Below are 12,040 nucleotides of genomic sequence, written 5' to 3'. Positions count from 1 at the left end.
CGTAGCGTGTTGGCATGTCTGGAGCTCCTTTCCAGAGGAGCTCATCCTGGTAAGACCAGTAAAGTATTTGACAGAACATATAGCATAAGCCAGAACGAATGAATGAAAGAATTAAGAATGTAGCCAGCACCTAGTTGCACTTTCGAGTTCTGCCTTTTCTACAAATTTTGCTGATTGACGTAAATCTAAAACTTGACAAAATGGTACTACGATAACATCTTTCCCTTCCCCTTTCTAATTTTTACAAGTACCGGTAGTATACTTTTTTTTTTTCCTGCGCCAAGACGTCACTGACTCACTGGCGTAGTGATATGGGATGGGGATGGGGGGCGAGCGGGTAAATGTCCTGGGCACCACATTTCTCAAGGGGCGGCACAAGCAAGGCTACTAAAAATATTGATGTTCAGACCATTATTTTAGACTTAACCATATTGAAGGTGGGCAAAATATTGACTTAAAGTTCATATATGTATAGTATAATATATGCATACATAATAAGCAAGTGTATTATACCTAATCATATCTTTATTTAGGTTTTGCCCCATGTAAAATTTATTTCACCATGCCACTGCAAGGTGTATAACATACCAAGGCTGGAACCTCAGCCCAGAGAGGCATACTTGTTGGAAAGTTTTTAAAACTTTTCCATTTTTCATTGAGCTACAAAAGCTGCAATACTTTCATAAAAAGCACATCTCACATTTTCAAAGGATACTAAAATAAAACTAAGCTTTGGTGTTTGTTGCTAGCTAGCAAAATCAATAACAAGAACAATGAATAAATATCATTTTGGTGAAGTTGCAGTCACCATTTTCACAATTTACTTTAATATTGGTAAGTCAAGCCTTTCTTATATTTTAACAAAATGTTACACAGCTCCTTGATGTAAAATGTGATGTCATCAGAAAATTTCAAAGGTAAGGTGAAAACTGCTGGTGGCCAGAGGTAAAACTGATCCTTGGTGACTTAAGCAAAGGCCTGAGTAACAGCCATGAAATAATTTATTCACTCATTCATACTTTATTCAAAATGTATCACTTTACATCTCTTTTAGATATCTTATATTTACATGTCGTAAAAGACCTGGTCATTATTCAGGCTTTTCAAATGTATAGTGTACTTTTCCATCTCCTGGGTATTGCTTGGGAAGCTGTAAGAGAAGAGAAAGAATTAGCATTATTATTTCGCTTTACAGGATCATTCAGGTTCTTTCTAGTAACTTTCCACTTAAAGGCATTGTACTGAGAGCCAATATTATTCCTTTTGAAACTGACAAATCTTTAAGTATAGCATATTACAAATAAATAAATAATTTTTAGAATCCAGCCTTGGATTCGAGAAAAATATAATTCTAACTATAACTCTTAACATTATTGTAAACAGGGATTATGTTCATTCCCTATTGCATAGTTTCTAATCTTATAGAAGACATTATAACTAGAAAATAAGCCTTTTCTACATGTGGAAAGAAGCATAAAGCATTGTGGAGATAAAGAAAAAAATATATAAACAGAGAGAACTGGGAAATGAAGTTAAGGAAATAAACAAAAGAAGGATAGAGAATGAAAGGAAAAAATCTACTGAAGATTATTATACATAAGGCTGAGGAAATGGTATGTCTGAGAAGGGAAAGAAAGAGATTAAGAGTTATGTATACAGAAAAAGATGGGTTTATATCAGGAATGTTGAAAGTGAGACTATATAAAAGGACAGGACGTGGTACGTATAACAAACAAAGTTAAGCAAAGACATTCAAGTTAATAAAGAACAAGAGATATAATGTTTGAGGGAGAGACAGAAGAGGAAAAGCAGGAGGAGGAGTATTGATAATAGTTTGAGAGGATACATACGTTGAAAAAGTACAATATGGACATGGACAGGCAGAGGTTTTAAGTAATCAGGACTAGTAGGAGGGAAAGGAGGAAAATCATAGTTACATATGTGCCACCAAATACTATTATATGGAAACCTGAGATAAACAAGGAAATGCAATATGAAGTGTTGAAGCATTTGGACAATATGGTAAGAACCAACACAAAAGTACTACATATTGGGTATCTAAATTGCAAACATGTTAACTGCAAGAAAATGGAATTAAATAGTTACAGTGGACAATGAGCAAAAGAAGTGCTACAAGTGGCAATGGTTAACACAATGGACCAATGGGTGAAAGAATATACAAGGTATAGAGGAGAAGAATAACCATCAGTGTTGGATCTGATATTCACTCACTCACTTACTGAAAGAAACCATGCAAGACAAGACAGTTCAAGAGAATTGTGAAATCTTCCTAGACAAGTACAATGAAGGGGGTAAAGAGGTATGTTCCAGTATACAGAGTTAGAGAGCAAACAAACATAGTATAACACTACAAGCACAAAAGCTAAGAAGAGAAAGGATGCTGCTTGAAAGAAATTAAGGAAGCAGAGAAATTAAGAAAATAGGAAGCAATATAATGAGGCACAAAACAAATATATTAGAATAAAAAGGGATGAGAAGAGGAAATTTGAAAGGGGGTGTTGTAAAAAGATGTGGAGAGGAGCTCAAGCTATTCTAAAAGTGTACAAATGGAAAAATGACAAACCAAGACACCACAACCAAAGTATATGAAACTGTGGAAGAAATTAATGAACTGATGAATGAAAGCTTTAAATCAGTATCTACTGTAGGAAATTTTATAGAACCAAATGACAAAGTGATACAAGAAGGATTATAAAATGTTATGGGGAATAAACAAGAAATTAGCAAATTACTAAAAAAGGTAAATGTAAGAAAAGCAATGGGGTGAGATGGGCTGCCAGGATAGACAATGAAAGGATGTAGAGAAGAATTGATAGACTCAATATGGGATGTGATCAACAGCTCACTAACAGAAAGGAAAGTACCAAGTGAATGAAAAAGAGCAAATATAGTTCCAATATATAAAGGATGGAAAAGAACAGAGCCCTTGAATTATAGACCTGTGTCATTGACTAGTGTCATGGGAAAGCTCTGTGAAAAATGGCTGGATCATCTGGAGGAAAATGAAACCATTAGTAACTCCCAATTTAGATTTAAAAAAAGGAAGATAAGGTATAACAAATAAACTATGTTTTTATACATGGGTAACAGATGAGATGCAAGGGAGAGATAGATGGGTGGACAGAGTGTATTTAGATATCAAAAAGGTTTTTGACAGAGTACTACAAAGAAGACTCCTATGGAAAACAGAACATATCGAAGGAGTAAAGAGAAGTATCATAAGCTGGATGAGGGACTACTTAACAGAAAGAAAAATGAGGACAGTGATAAGAGACACACCATCACAATAACTAGTGGCATACTACAGAGGTCAGTGCTGGCACCAATAATGTTTCAAATATTAACGACATAGAGGAAAACCTGAGTAGTTACATAAATTTGTTTGCTGATGGTGCAAAACTCTTGGGAGTAATAAGGAATAATGAGGATTGTATGGAATTACAGGGATATTGATAAGATCTGGGAATGGAGCCAGAAATAGAAATTAGAATTTAATGCCAAAAAAATATCATGTAGTGGAAATGGGTAAAAGTAATAGCAGACCAACATGGGAGTGCAAGAGAGAGAGAGAGAGAGAGAGAGAGAGAGAGAGAGAGAGAGAGAGAGAGAGAGAGAGAGAGAGAGAGAGAGAGAGAGAGAGAGAGAGAGAGAGAGAGAGAGAGAGAGAGAGAGAGAGAGAGAGAGAGAGAGAGAGAGAGAGGGGGGGGGGATGTGGGAGTGATTATACAACACACCCTGACCCCAGAAGGGCACATAAATGGGTTCCTTGCTTCAACATACAAGACACTAACAAATATCAGAGTGGCATTTAACTACATGGACAAGAGTATGATGAAAAAGATCATAACTGCAAAGAAAAGACCTAGACTTGAATATGCAACAGTGGTATGGTCACCACACATGCAAAAGGACCCAGGAAACTAGAAAGAATCTGAAGGATAGCCACAAACATGATGCCAGAAATAAAGGACCTTCCACATGAAGATAGACTAAAGGAAATGGAGCTAACAACTTTGAAGGATAGACGGAGAGAGGAGATCTAATAATGATGTACAAGATAGTGAATAGTATGGAAATGATAGATAGATAAGATCTGGTATCATTGACTGAAGACGGAGATAGATGGACAAGAGGGCACTATAAGAAGATCAGGAAAAGTCAATGTTTGAGAAACATTAAAAAGTTTAGTTTTCCACATAGGACAGTGAACATCTGGAACAGCTTGAATGATGACACTAACAGCAGAAAGTGTGCACAAATTTAAGGAAAATTTGGATAAAATTAGATATTGAGACAGGTCACTATGAGCCCTTCTCAAACCCTGTAATATACAACTAGGTAAATACATGCTCTCACACACACACACACACACACACACACACACACACACCACTCACTTACAAAATATCCTCACTTCCACATTTCACATGAATCTACATCACAATCACAATATTTTCAGCAAATTCCTACTTCCATAACTGCTCAAATTTCACTTATTTCACTAAGTAAGACAACAATATAAGACATCTAAACTCACCAGTGGCCAGTGTATTTTGCGACTTTCCATCAGGAAAAATGTACCAACAAAAAATGTCATAACTCCCATAAAAGCCATGAACATTTGGTTCACAGAAAATCGCAGCTTTTGGGAAGCATTGTAGCGGTCAAGTCCATACATGTCGTAATCTGTATGAATCTGTAAAGATCAACAACAATTTGTAAGATTAATGAACTTCATTAGTTAAAGGAAATAAGTTGTAGTATATAAGTTACATATGAATCACTATAAAATAAAAAAAAAAAAAAAAAAAAAAAAAATAATAATAATAATAATAATAATAAAATAAATGATAAAACTGTATTGTGACATGGTTGTGATCAATCAAAGTGCTTATTCTACTCTCAAATTCTGACCCCAAGAAGTTTCTGTGGACTGCAGAACTAATACCTATTGCTTAGTGTGGTCAGTGAGCAAATTTTTCCTACACTAAAAGCCTAGATGCTATGGAAATTTGTTTTCTATTCTTTAGCATTGTACATATTTTTTCTTATCTTATATACTGTTCCTAGTTCTGACATATGGAACAGAAGGTAAGATTACATTGTCATGTTTTCATAAATATCATTAACTTTTCCCTAAAGTCATAAATATTCCTAACACAGATCATCTCCTACTTCACTCCTTGCTTCTATGAGGGAAGCTACATTTCTTCATGTTCCTTTTACAAGTGGTTGCTTTTAATTTTCTCCCGTGCCCTTTTGTTTCTTTCATACAACACAAATAAATTTTCAAAAATTTATTTTTCCATCACATTCAACATTTTATATAGCGCAATCATGCCACATCTCTCTTTTCCAAAGCTGGGAGTTGCATTGTGGATAGACTTTATGTGGTAGATCTTACAATTCTAGTATAATTTTTGTTGATGCTCTCTACTCTTTCTATCCTTTTTTTTTTTCTTTTTTTTCATGTGGTAACAAAATTCTGCATATTATTGTGATAATCATTTTCTCATCATATCTTCGCCCAGATAATCAACAGCAACTCTTATACAGGTGATCCTCACTATACGAAAACTTGCTGTATGAATTTTCACTCATATGAAATCCATATTTTACTACCCCTTGTCTGCTTATACAAACTCGTTTCAAGTTTATTAATTTTTAAATTCCCTGGTCGGTGCACTGGTGGCGACAGAGATGCAGAGTGGGTGGTTCCACAACAACAACAACATAAACAAACACTCCTATTCCTGCTATCTGCTCTGCCAATCTGCCTACAATCCAGTTTTCATCATTTTTGCATTAATTTCTTACTGTAAGTACTGCAATGTAGTTTGCATTATCTTTATTGCAGTATTATTGATTAACAATTAATTTGTGAGGGTAAAGGGAACAAGCTTGGTAGCCTATTGTCTATGAATCATGTAGACATGAAAAATCTAATGCTGAACTGCTGTTCAGTTAAAATTATGCTTGATAAAACCAATACGTACGGTAGAGCCTGTGGAACTCAAAAATCTATCACACCTTGTATGAGGAAAAGGCAAAGAAGAGCCAAGCAATCAACCATAACTAGCTTCATAGCCCTTCCAAAGTCATCTCCCCTTCTCCTTCCACACCAGAGCCATTCACTTCAAAATCTTAGGAATAAAATAAACACAGTGTATGTACAAGTGCTTTTTCATAACCTCTATGCATGCTACCATATTTATTATTTCTTTTTGTACTTGTACTGTTTACACTAAAAAATCTTATGTCTGGGAACATTACCCCTATTTTTGTATAGTTTTGGTTATTCACTACAGTAAGCCCCCACACTTGGCGAATCAATTAGTCTGGCGAAACTACCACCAAATGCGAATTTCGCCAAGCATGAGTACTTTATACCATATAAATTACCTAAAAATGCCTCAATCAGTCTTTGGTCATTGCCAAAGTCCCTCTTTTGACCCCTAAAATACCATCTTTCGAGCTGATATAAAATCTTTTGCCTTCACATATTAGAACACATGTACAAAACAGACCAATAAACAATAAATAAAGCTAATAAGACATGATATAAAGGCTGTAACTCCCGTTTTTACACCCGTTTCCCTCGCCTACTTTCATCCTTGCCGCCACTACCATTGTCCTTACCCCCACCGGTACCACCTGTTGCGCTGGTAGAGGCCACGTTGGCGGTAAATCGCCAGAATTCGTTCCCACGCTAGGAGAAGAAGGTAGTACAATCAAAATGGCTGAAGGAGACTGTCACACTGCATTCTGATAGGTTTAGAGAAAGATCTGATGTCACCGGGGAGCCGCATGGTTCGCCGTGTGGCTGCCAGGGACAGCCAAGTATGAATTCAAATCGCTGAGCGTGCACTCGGTGTCCGTGGCCACCCTCCCCCGAAAAGTAAATTTCGCCAAGCTGAGATTCACCAAGTGCGGGGACTTACTGTATATGAATTTCTGCTATATGAAAGGGCTTTCAGGAACCTAACCCTTTTGTACAGCGGGGATCACCTGTACTATTTCTTAACACTTGTTGGTTGTTTCATTTAACTTACTGATATGCTTTCTTGGTGAAAGTTCTGAAAAATCATTCCCAAATTTTATTCTTCTGCTGTCTTGCTAATTGCTTTATTTCCTGTCAATTGTTCGTCTATAATTTTTCAATGTTTACACTCTCAAGCTGCATGGCTTCTTGCATATGAGAAAACATGGCAAAATAATATCGCCATAATAAAATATGGAATAGAAGAAAAGAGAATATTTGGAATATAAAAGCTAGCTAAAGCAAAAGCTACTAAAAATTGGATACAGATTTCAGAATTGAACAGTGATAAGTAAAAAGTAGATAAAAGAGAAGGAAGTTGAAAATGAGAGTTGGGAAGAAAAGTGGAGGTAGGAAGTGAAGAAGAGGATGATGACAAAATGGTCATAGAGAGACTATGAACAGAAGTGTAAAAAAGGATCCTTAAAAATATAATGTATATACTATAGAGCAAAGATATGGCATCCCAGATGTTGATGTAAGGAGGCAATAAAATATGAGTTAGCATTGAAACTGAATAAAGCCAATCTCTTTTGTCTACTTCTACTTCTATTGCTGCTGCTGCTGCTGCTGCTGCTACTACTGCTACTGCTACTACTACAAAACTAACTGTATTAACACCATTATTATATTGCTAATCCTACTAGTAGTGTAAGAAAATTACATAACAAATAAGGAACTGTGCCATGCTGTTTTGAATATTTCATCAATAAGATAATAAAATGTCAGTGCCCTTCCTGATTAGTGTTCAAAGCAGCTCTGTTCATCACCCACCAATTTACACTGAAAACAAATACAAAAATTGTGTATAAACTGTACTACAATGAAAAACATACATATCAAGGTTGTCTCCCAAGAACCTTAAGTGAATAAATAAATGTAAAGTAAAAGCAGGATTAACATATCTGAAAAATACAAAATGAAGCATGTAGGGTTCTTTTCTATACTTCTGAGTAATTAGGAAAAATAGCTTGGTTATAAGCTCTAGACAGGTTTTGTCAACTTACTGGCTCCATAAAGTCTCTGCGATGTTCTGGGTGATCCCATGGATAGTATGGATCACGACTCTCTGCAGAAACTAAGGGCAAGTCTGGATAGTCTCCCGCTCCAATGCCATCATCTGGTGTGGGCTTGTACTCATCAGGACGAAGGCCATACTTCCTTGCTGCAGCTGCTTTCTCTTCTGGGGTGACAGGATATGGTCCTGGCTTCCAATCTTTATTCCAATCTGTACACAGAATTAAGCATGTAAGACTACGGACAGAAAGATAGTTCCACCTCACAATGCATGAAGCTTTATACGAGTGACTTCAATAATATCAAAAGATTGAAGATCACAGAACAAATAAGAAAGGTTATAATTCTAAAAAAAGGAAGCCTAGCTGTTGAAGAAACACACAACATTCATATCACTCTAATCTAATATCTATAATACTTGCTACCTGATGCCACAAAAAAATTTGATAGTCAAATATAGAAAGCCATTTAAGTTTCTTATACAGTAAAGGCCCCATACATTCACTGGCAGCTTGTCCAACTGCCTGAAAAAACCATGACTGTTCAGGCAAAATTGAGTGTGTATGGAAACTTCAGGTAGCCTATTCAGACTGCCTGACAAGGCCTGCAGCTAACAGGTTAACTCCACCTGGCCAACATCCAGTTCAGGCAGAACTGAGCATGTACAGGTACTTCAGGTGGCCTTGAGGCCTCATCACTCAGTACAGCACTCGGCAGCATACAAAGAACATGTCTGCCACACCAAGCATCCTCTGCATCACGGAGGGAGAGTGGCACTTTAAGATGAAATTTATAAACATTTACAAGGAGAATCCATGTCTCTGGAAAATCAAATGAAAGGACTATGCAAAAATAGAGTAAAAAAAAAAAAAAAAAAATACAGAACATGACTTGATTACAGAAAAATTTAAAGTTGTCAGCTTGTCATGATATGATATAGCTTTGTGCATGCATGTGTCATGCTTTATGATGATATGATTTTCAAGAGACCAGTGTCAACTAGGTGTGTTGGTCCATTCTGAGATAACTGAACCAATCTTCTGGCTGTAGTCTCAATTCCTCCAGTAAATTCATGTGATTCTATCCTTTTTTAGCAGCCACTCCTTGGTCCATAATTTCCTCTTTCTCCTCTTCTTGGTATTTTTTTTAATAGCTTAGTCATTGCAATAGCTGCTGTCATAAGTAGGTTTAGGTCAGGTGTGGGCAAACTATGGCCCACGGACTGCATGTGGCCTGCCAAAGGAATTCATGCAGTCCTCCAATGTTGGTAAATTCTAAAGAGAAAGATACCAAGCATCCCAAATAATATAGTGAACATTTTAATTTTCTCCCGTGGTTATGAGTATGTATGCATGGGAGAGTAGCTTTTTTCTTTAAGAGCCTTTCATTTTGTTCATTTTATAATTATTTTAGATTAATATATATAATGCAATCCTACAAAATTGTGATTTTTTTTTCTAATGTGGCCTTTCCACTGAAAAGTTTGCCCATCCCTGGTCTATGTAATCCTTGTCCAAGGGAGAGACCATCATCACTCCGAAGTGCTTCACTAGAACTGACCTATACAGACTGCAAGTGACCTGTCCAGCCTACTGTTCAGTGGCAGGACAGATCTCCTGAATGTGTACGGGGCCCTTAAAATCCTGAGTTACTTACTTACAAGTAATCCAAGATACAAGCATGAGCGTCTGCAGAAAAATTGCAAGAGAAGGGTAATGATATTTTCCATGTATTTTTTATTCATATTGTATTTTCCTTGCATTCTTTATTTCCCATAAATTCCAGGAGGGTGGCAAATGCCCCCCTTGCCTTCCCTCCCCCCATGGATACAAACTGTAGATCTGTCAGTTTTTTGCTTTGACTTTGAAGCCAAAATTTGCATTAATATCTAGGTCCAGGTATGCTGCCACAATTTGATGCAGCAAATGCCTAGCATCCTGTGTCTGAAGTATTGATTTTTTTTTCTTTTTTCTTTAATTATTTTGCCATGGAAGCATTTCTCATGCTATGCTAGCATTTTGTGTAATTATTTAGGCAGATTTCCTATGACTAAAGAAATATTTTCTTATATCTAACCTGCAGCCTTGCTTTCTAATCTTCCTGCCATGATTTCTAGTCCTATTTCCCTCCTCTAAGGTAAAGAAAGATCTCACATCTATGTAGTTTGTATCTGAGAACATTTTAAATAACTCTATCATATCCCTCTTATACATCTCCTCTCAAATGAAAACATGTTTAATTCCTTTAATCTATCTCTATACTCCAGGCGCTTTAATGCTGGTATCATCCTAGTTGCTCTTCTCTGAACTGCTTCTAACATGTTGATATCCTGCCTATAGTGGGGTGACCAGGCCTGTATGCAATACTCTAAATGGGGCCTAACATAGGAATTATATAAGCTACGCACCACTTCCTTACTTTTATAACTAACATTTCTATTTATAAAACCCAGGATCCTATTTGCCCTATTTCTTGCTTCTAAACATTGCTTTGAAAATTTCATAGTCCTGTCTATCACTACTCCTAAATCCTTTCCTTCCTCCTTTAGTCTGACATATTCAAGTGATACTATGTAATGACACATACCTAACTCACTTCTGAAATATTTGGAAAGGAGAATGAAACAAACTCCCTTGGACGGCTATTTTGTGAAATGCCGTACAGATGGAAAAGAAGAAAGTAAAAAACTGTGAAGAAAATTAAATGAAAGTGAAGTAAAACCAAAAGTTGCAAATAGTTCAACAATAAAGTGTATCATTAAGAGTGTAATGAGTGAGTTAAGCTCAGCGATTAATTAAGCAAGGGTTTAGGGCGAATGGAAGTAACTGAAAACGTCTGAAACGAAACAAGCTTTTCACATCGCCTACCTCCTCCACCTCTGCCAGCATCTTGTTAGCCAAAGTTGTCTGATTTCGTAGATATATATACTTTATAAAACCAGTTTATTTATTTACAATTTCCTTTGCTGTTTTATACAATATTTGTTATTCATATATATCTTTTCTTACCAAATTGTATCCAGTTTTTAATCAATATGGGGTTAGATCCTTCATTACTAAAGCATTCGGCGGAAAGTTTTGATACATGATGCATTGAATTCCTACAATATTGTGATTTTCAATTATCTGTCTGTACAGAATCTAAATTCCAACAGCTTTGTTATTTGAGTGGATTGCTAGACCGGATAAATTTCCCCGGTTACCTTTTAACACAAACCAAGTGCTTACCCTTTCACTCTATCACTAGATCTTCCACACAAAGATCGACAAGAACACAAGGAAACTCACTGCCAGCTGAACGGCTGATGAGAACACCAGGAAGGCCAGAAATTCGCCGAGATCTTTCAACCAAACTCACCAACCTCGCCATCTTGACCCTCACTCACAGTCTCACAGCTGATCGGATGTAGAGTCGGGAGATAGCCTTTGCAACGGTCCCCCCTGAAGTCTTAAGTTAGTCACCTACTCACCTTGTTGTTGTTGGTTTTACTTTTTTTTTTTCCATTATACACTTTAATCTATTTTCTACTTTCATTTCACGATTAACTATTATCTATATTTTTCTTTTCTCTCACTATCAACTCTTATATGCTTTCTCCTTTTCTTTTATTATCAACTTTTATTTATTTTCTCCTTTTCTTTTACTGTCAACTTTTATTTATTTTCTCCTTTTCTTTCACTGTCAACGTTTTACTTATTTACTCCTTTCCTTTCACTAACTTGCTCTAGTTTATTTTCTCTTTTCCAAGTCATAATTTTTTTTCTTTTTTTGCGTTTTCGAAGTTTCTTGTTTTCCATTTCAAATGGTACTTTTTTCTAATTACTTGTTCTTTATCTCGATATGGTTGCTGCAGTTTTCCAATTCTCTTTCTGTCGTTTCTTTGTCCTTCGAAGTGTAACCAGTAAGTGTTCATCCTCCCTTTCCCCACCTCACATTGGACATGCCGTATCAATCAATCAATCC

General features: G+C 36.2%; 1 protein-coding gene across 1 annotated transcript; it reads right to left on the bottom strand.

Annotated features, from left to right (window-relative positions):
- Positions 1–997: 997 nt before the first annotated feature.
- LOC123518327 (NADH dehydrogenase [ubiquinone] 1 beta subcomplex subunit 8, mitochondrial-like) lies at positions 998–11,524 on the bottom strand. Its single transcript, XM_045279087.1, has 4 exons — positions 11,365–11,524; positions 8,068–8,288; positions 4,559–4,717; positions 998–1,150 (listed from the first exon to the last, which is right to left on the bottom strand). Exons 1-4 carry the CDS (start codon positions 11,444–11,446, stop codon positions 1,091–1,093), a joined length of 522 nt encoding a protein of 173 aa, XP_045135022.1. The 5' UTR covers positions 11,447–11,524; the 3' UTR covers positions 998–1,090.
- Between the last annotated feature and the right edge of the window lie 516 nt (positions 11,525–12,040).

This window comes from Portunus trituberculatus, chromosome 43, assembly GCF_017591435.1.
Source record: "Portunus trituberculatus isolate SZX2019 chromosome 43, ASM1759143v1, whole genome shotgun sequence".
NCBI lineage: Eukaryota > Metazoa > Arthropoda > Malacostraca > Decapoda > Portunidae > Portunus > Portunus trituberculatus.
The sequence above is the reverse complement of the archived record's forward strand: the minus strand, read 5'-3'. Positions and strand labels throughout refer to the sequence as shown.

Excerpts from the sequence above, each read along its gene's own strand:
- LOC123518327 (XM_045279087.1), bottom strand. The coding sequence starts at position 11,446 with ATGGCGAGGTTGGTGAGTTTGGTTGAAAGATCTCGGCGAATTTCTGGC. Across the intron at positions 8,289-11,364 it reads CATCAGCCGTTCAGCTGGCA|ATTGGAATAAAGATTGGAAG; the intron begins GTGAGTTTCCTT and ends TTCTGTGTACAG. Across the intron at positions 1,151-4,558 it reads GCAAAATACACTGGCCACTG|CTTCCCAAGCAATACCCAGG; the intron begins GTGAGTTTAGAT and ends CTTCTCTTACAG.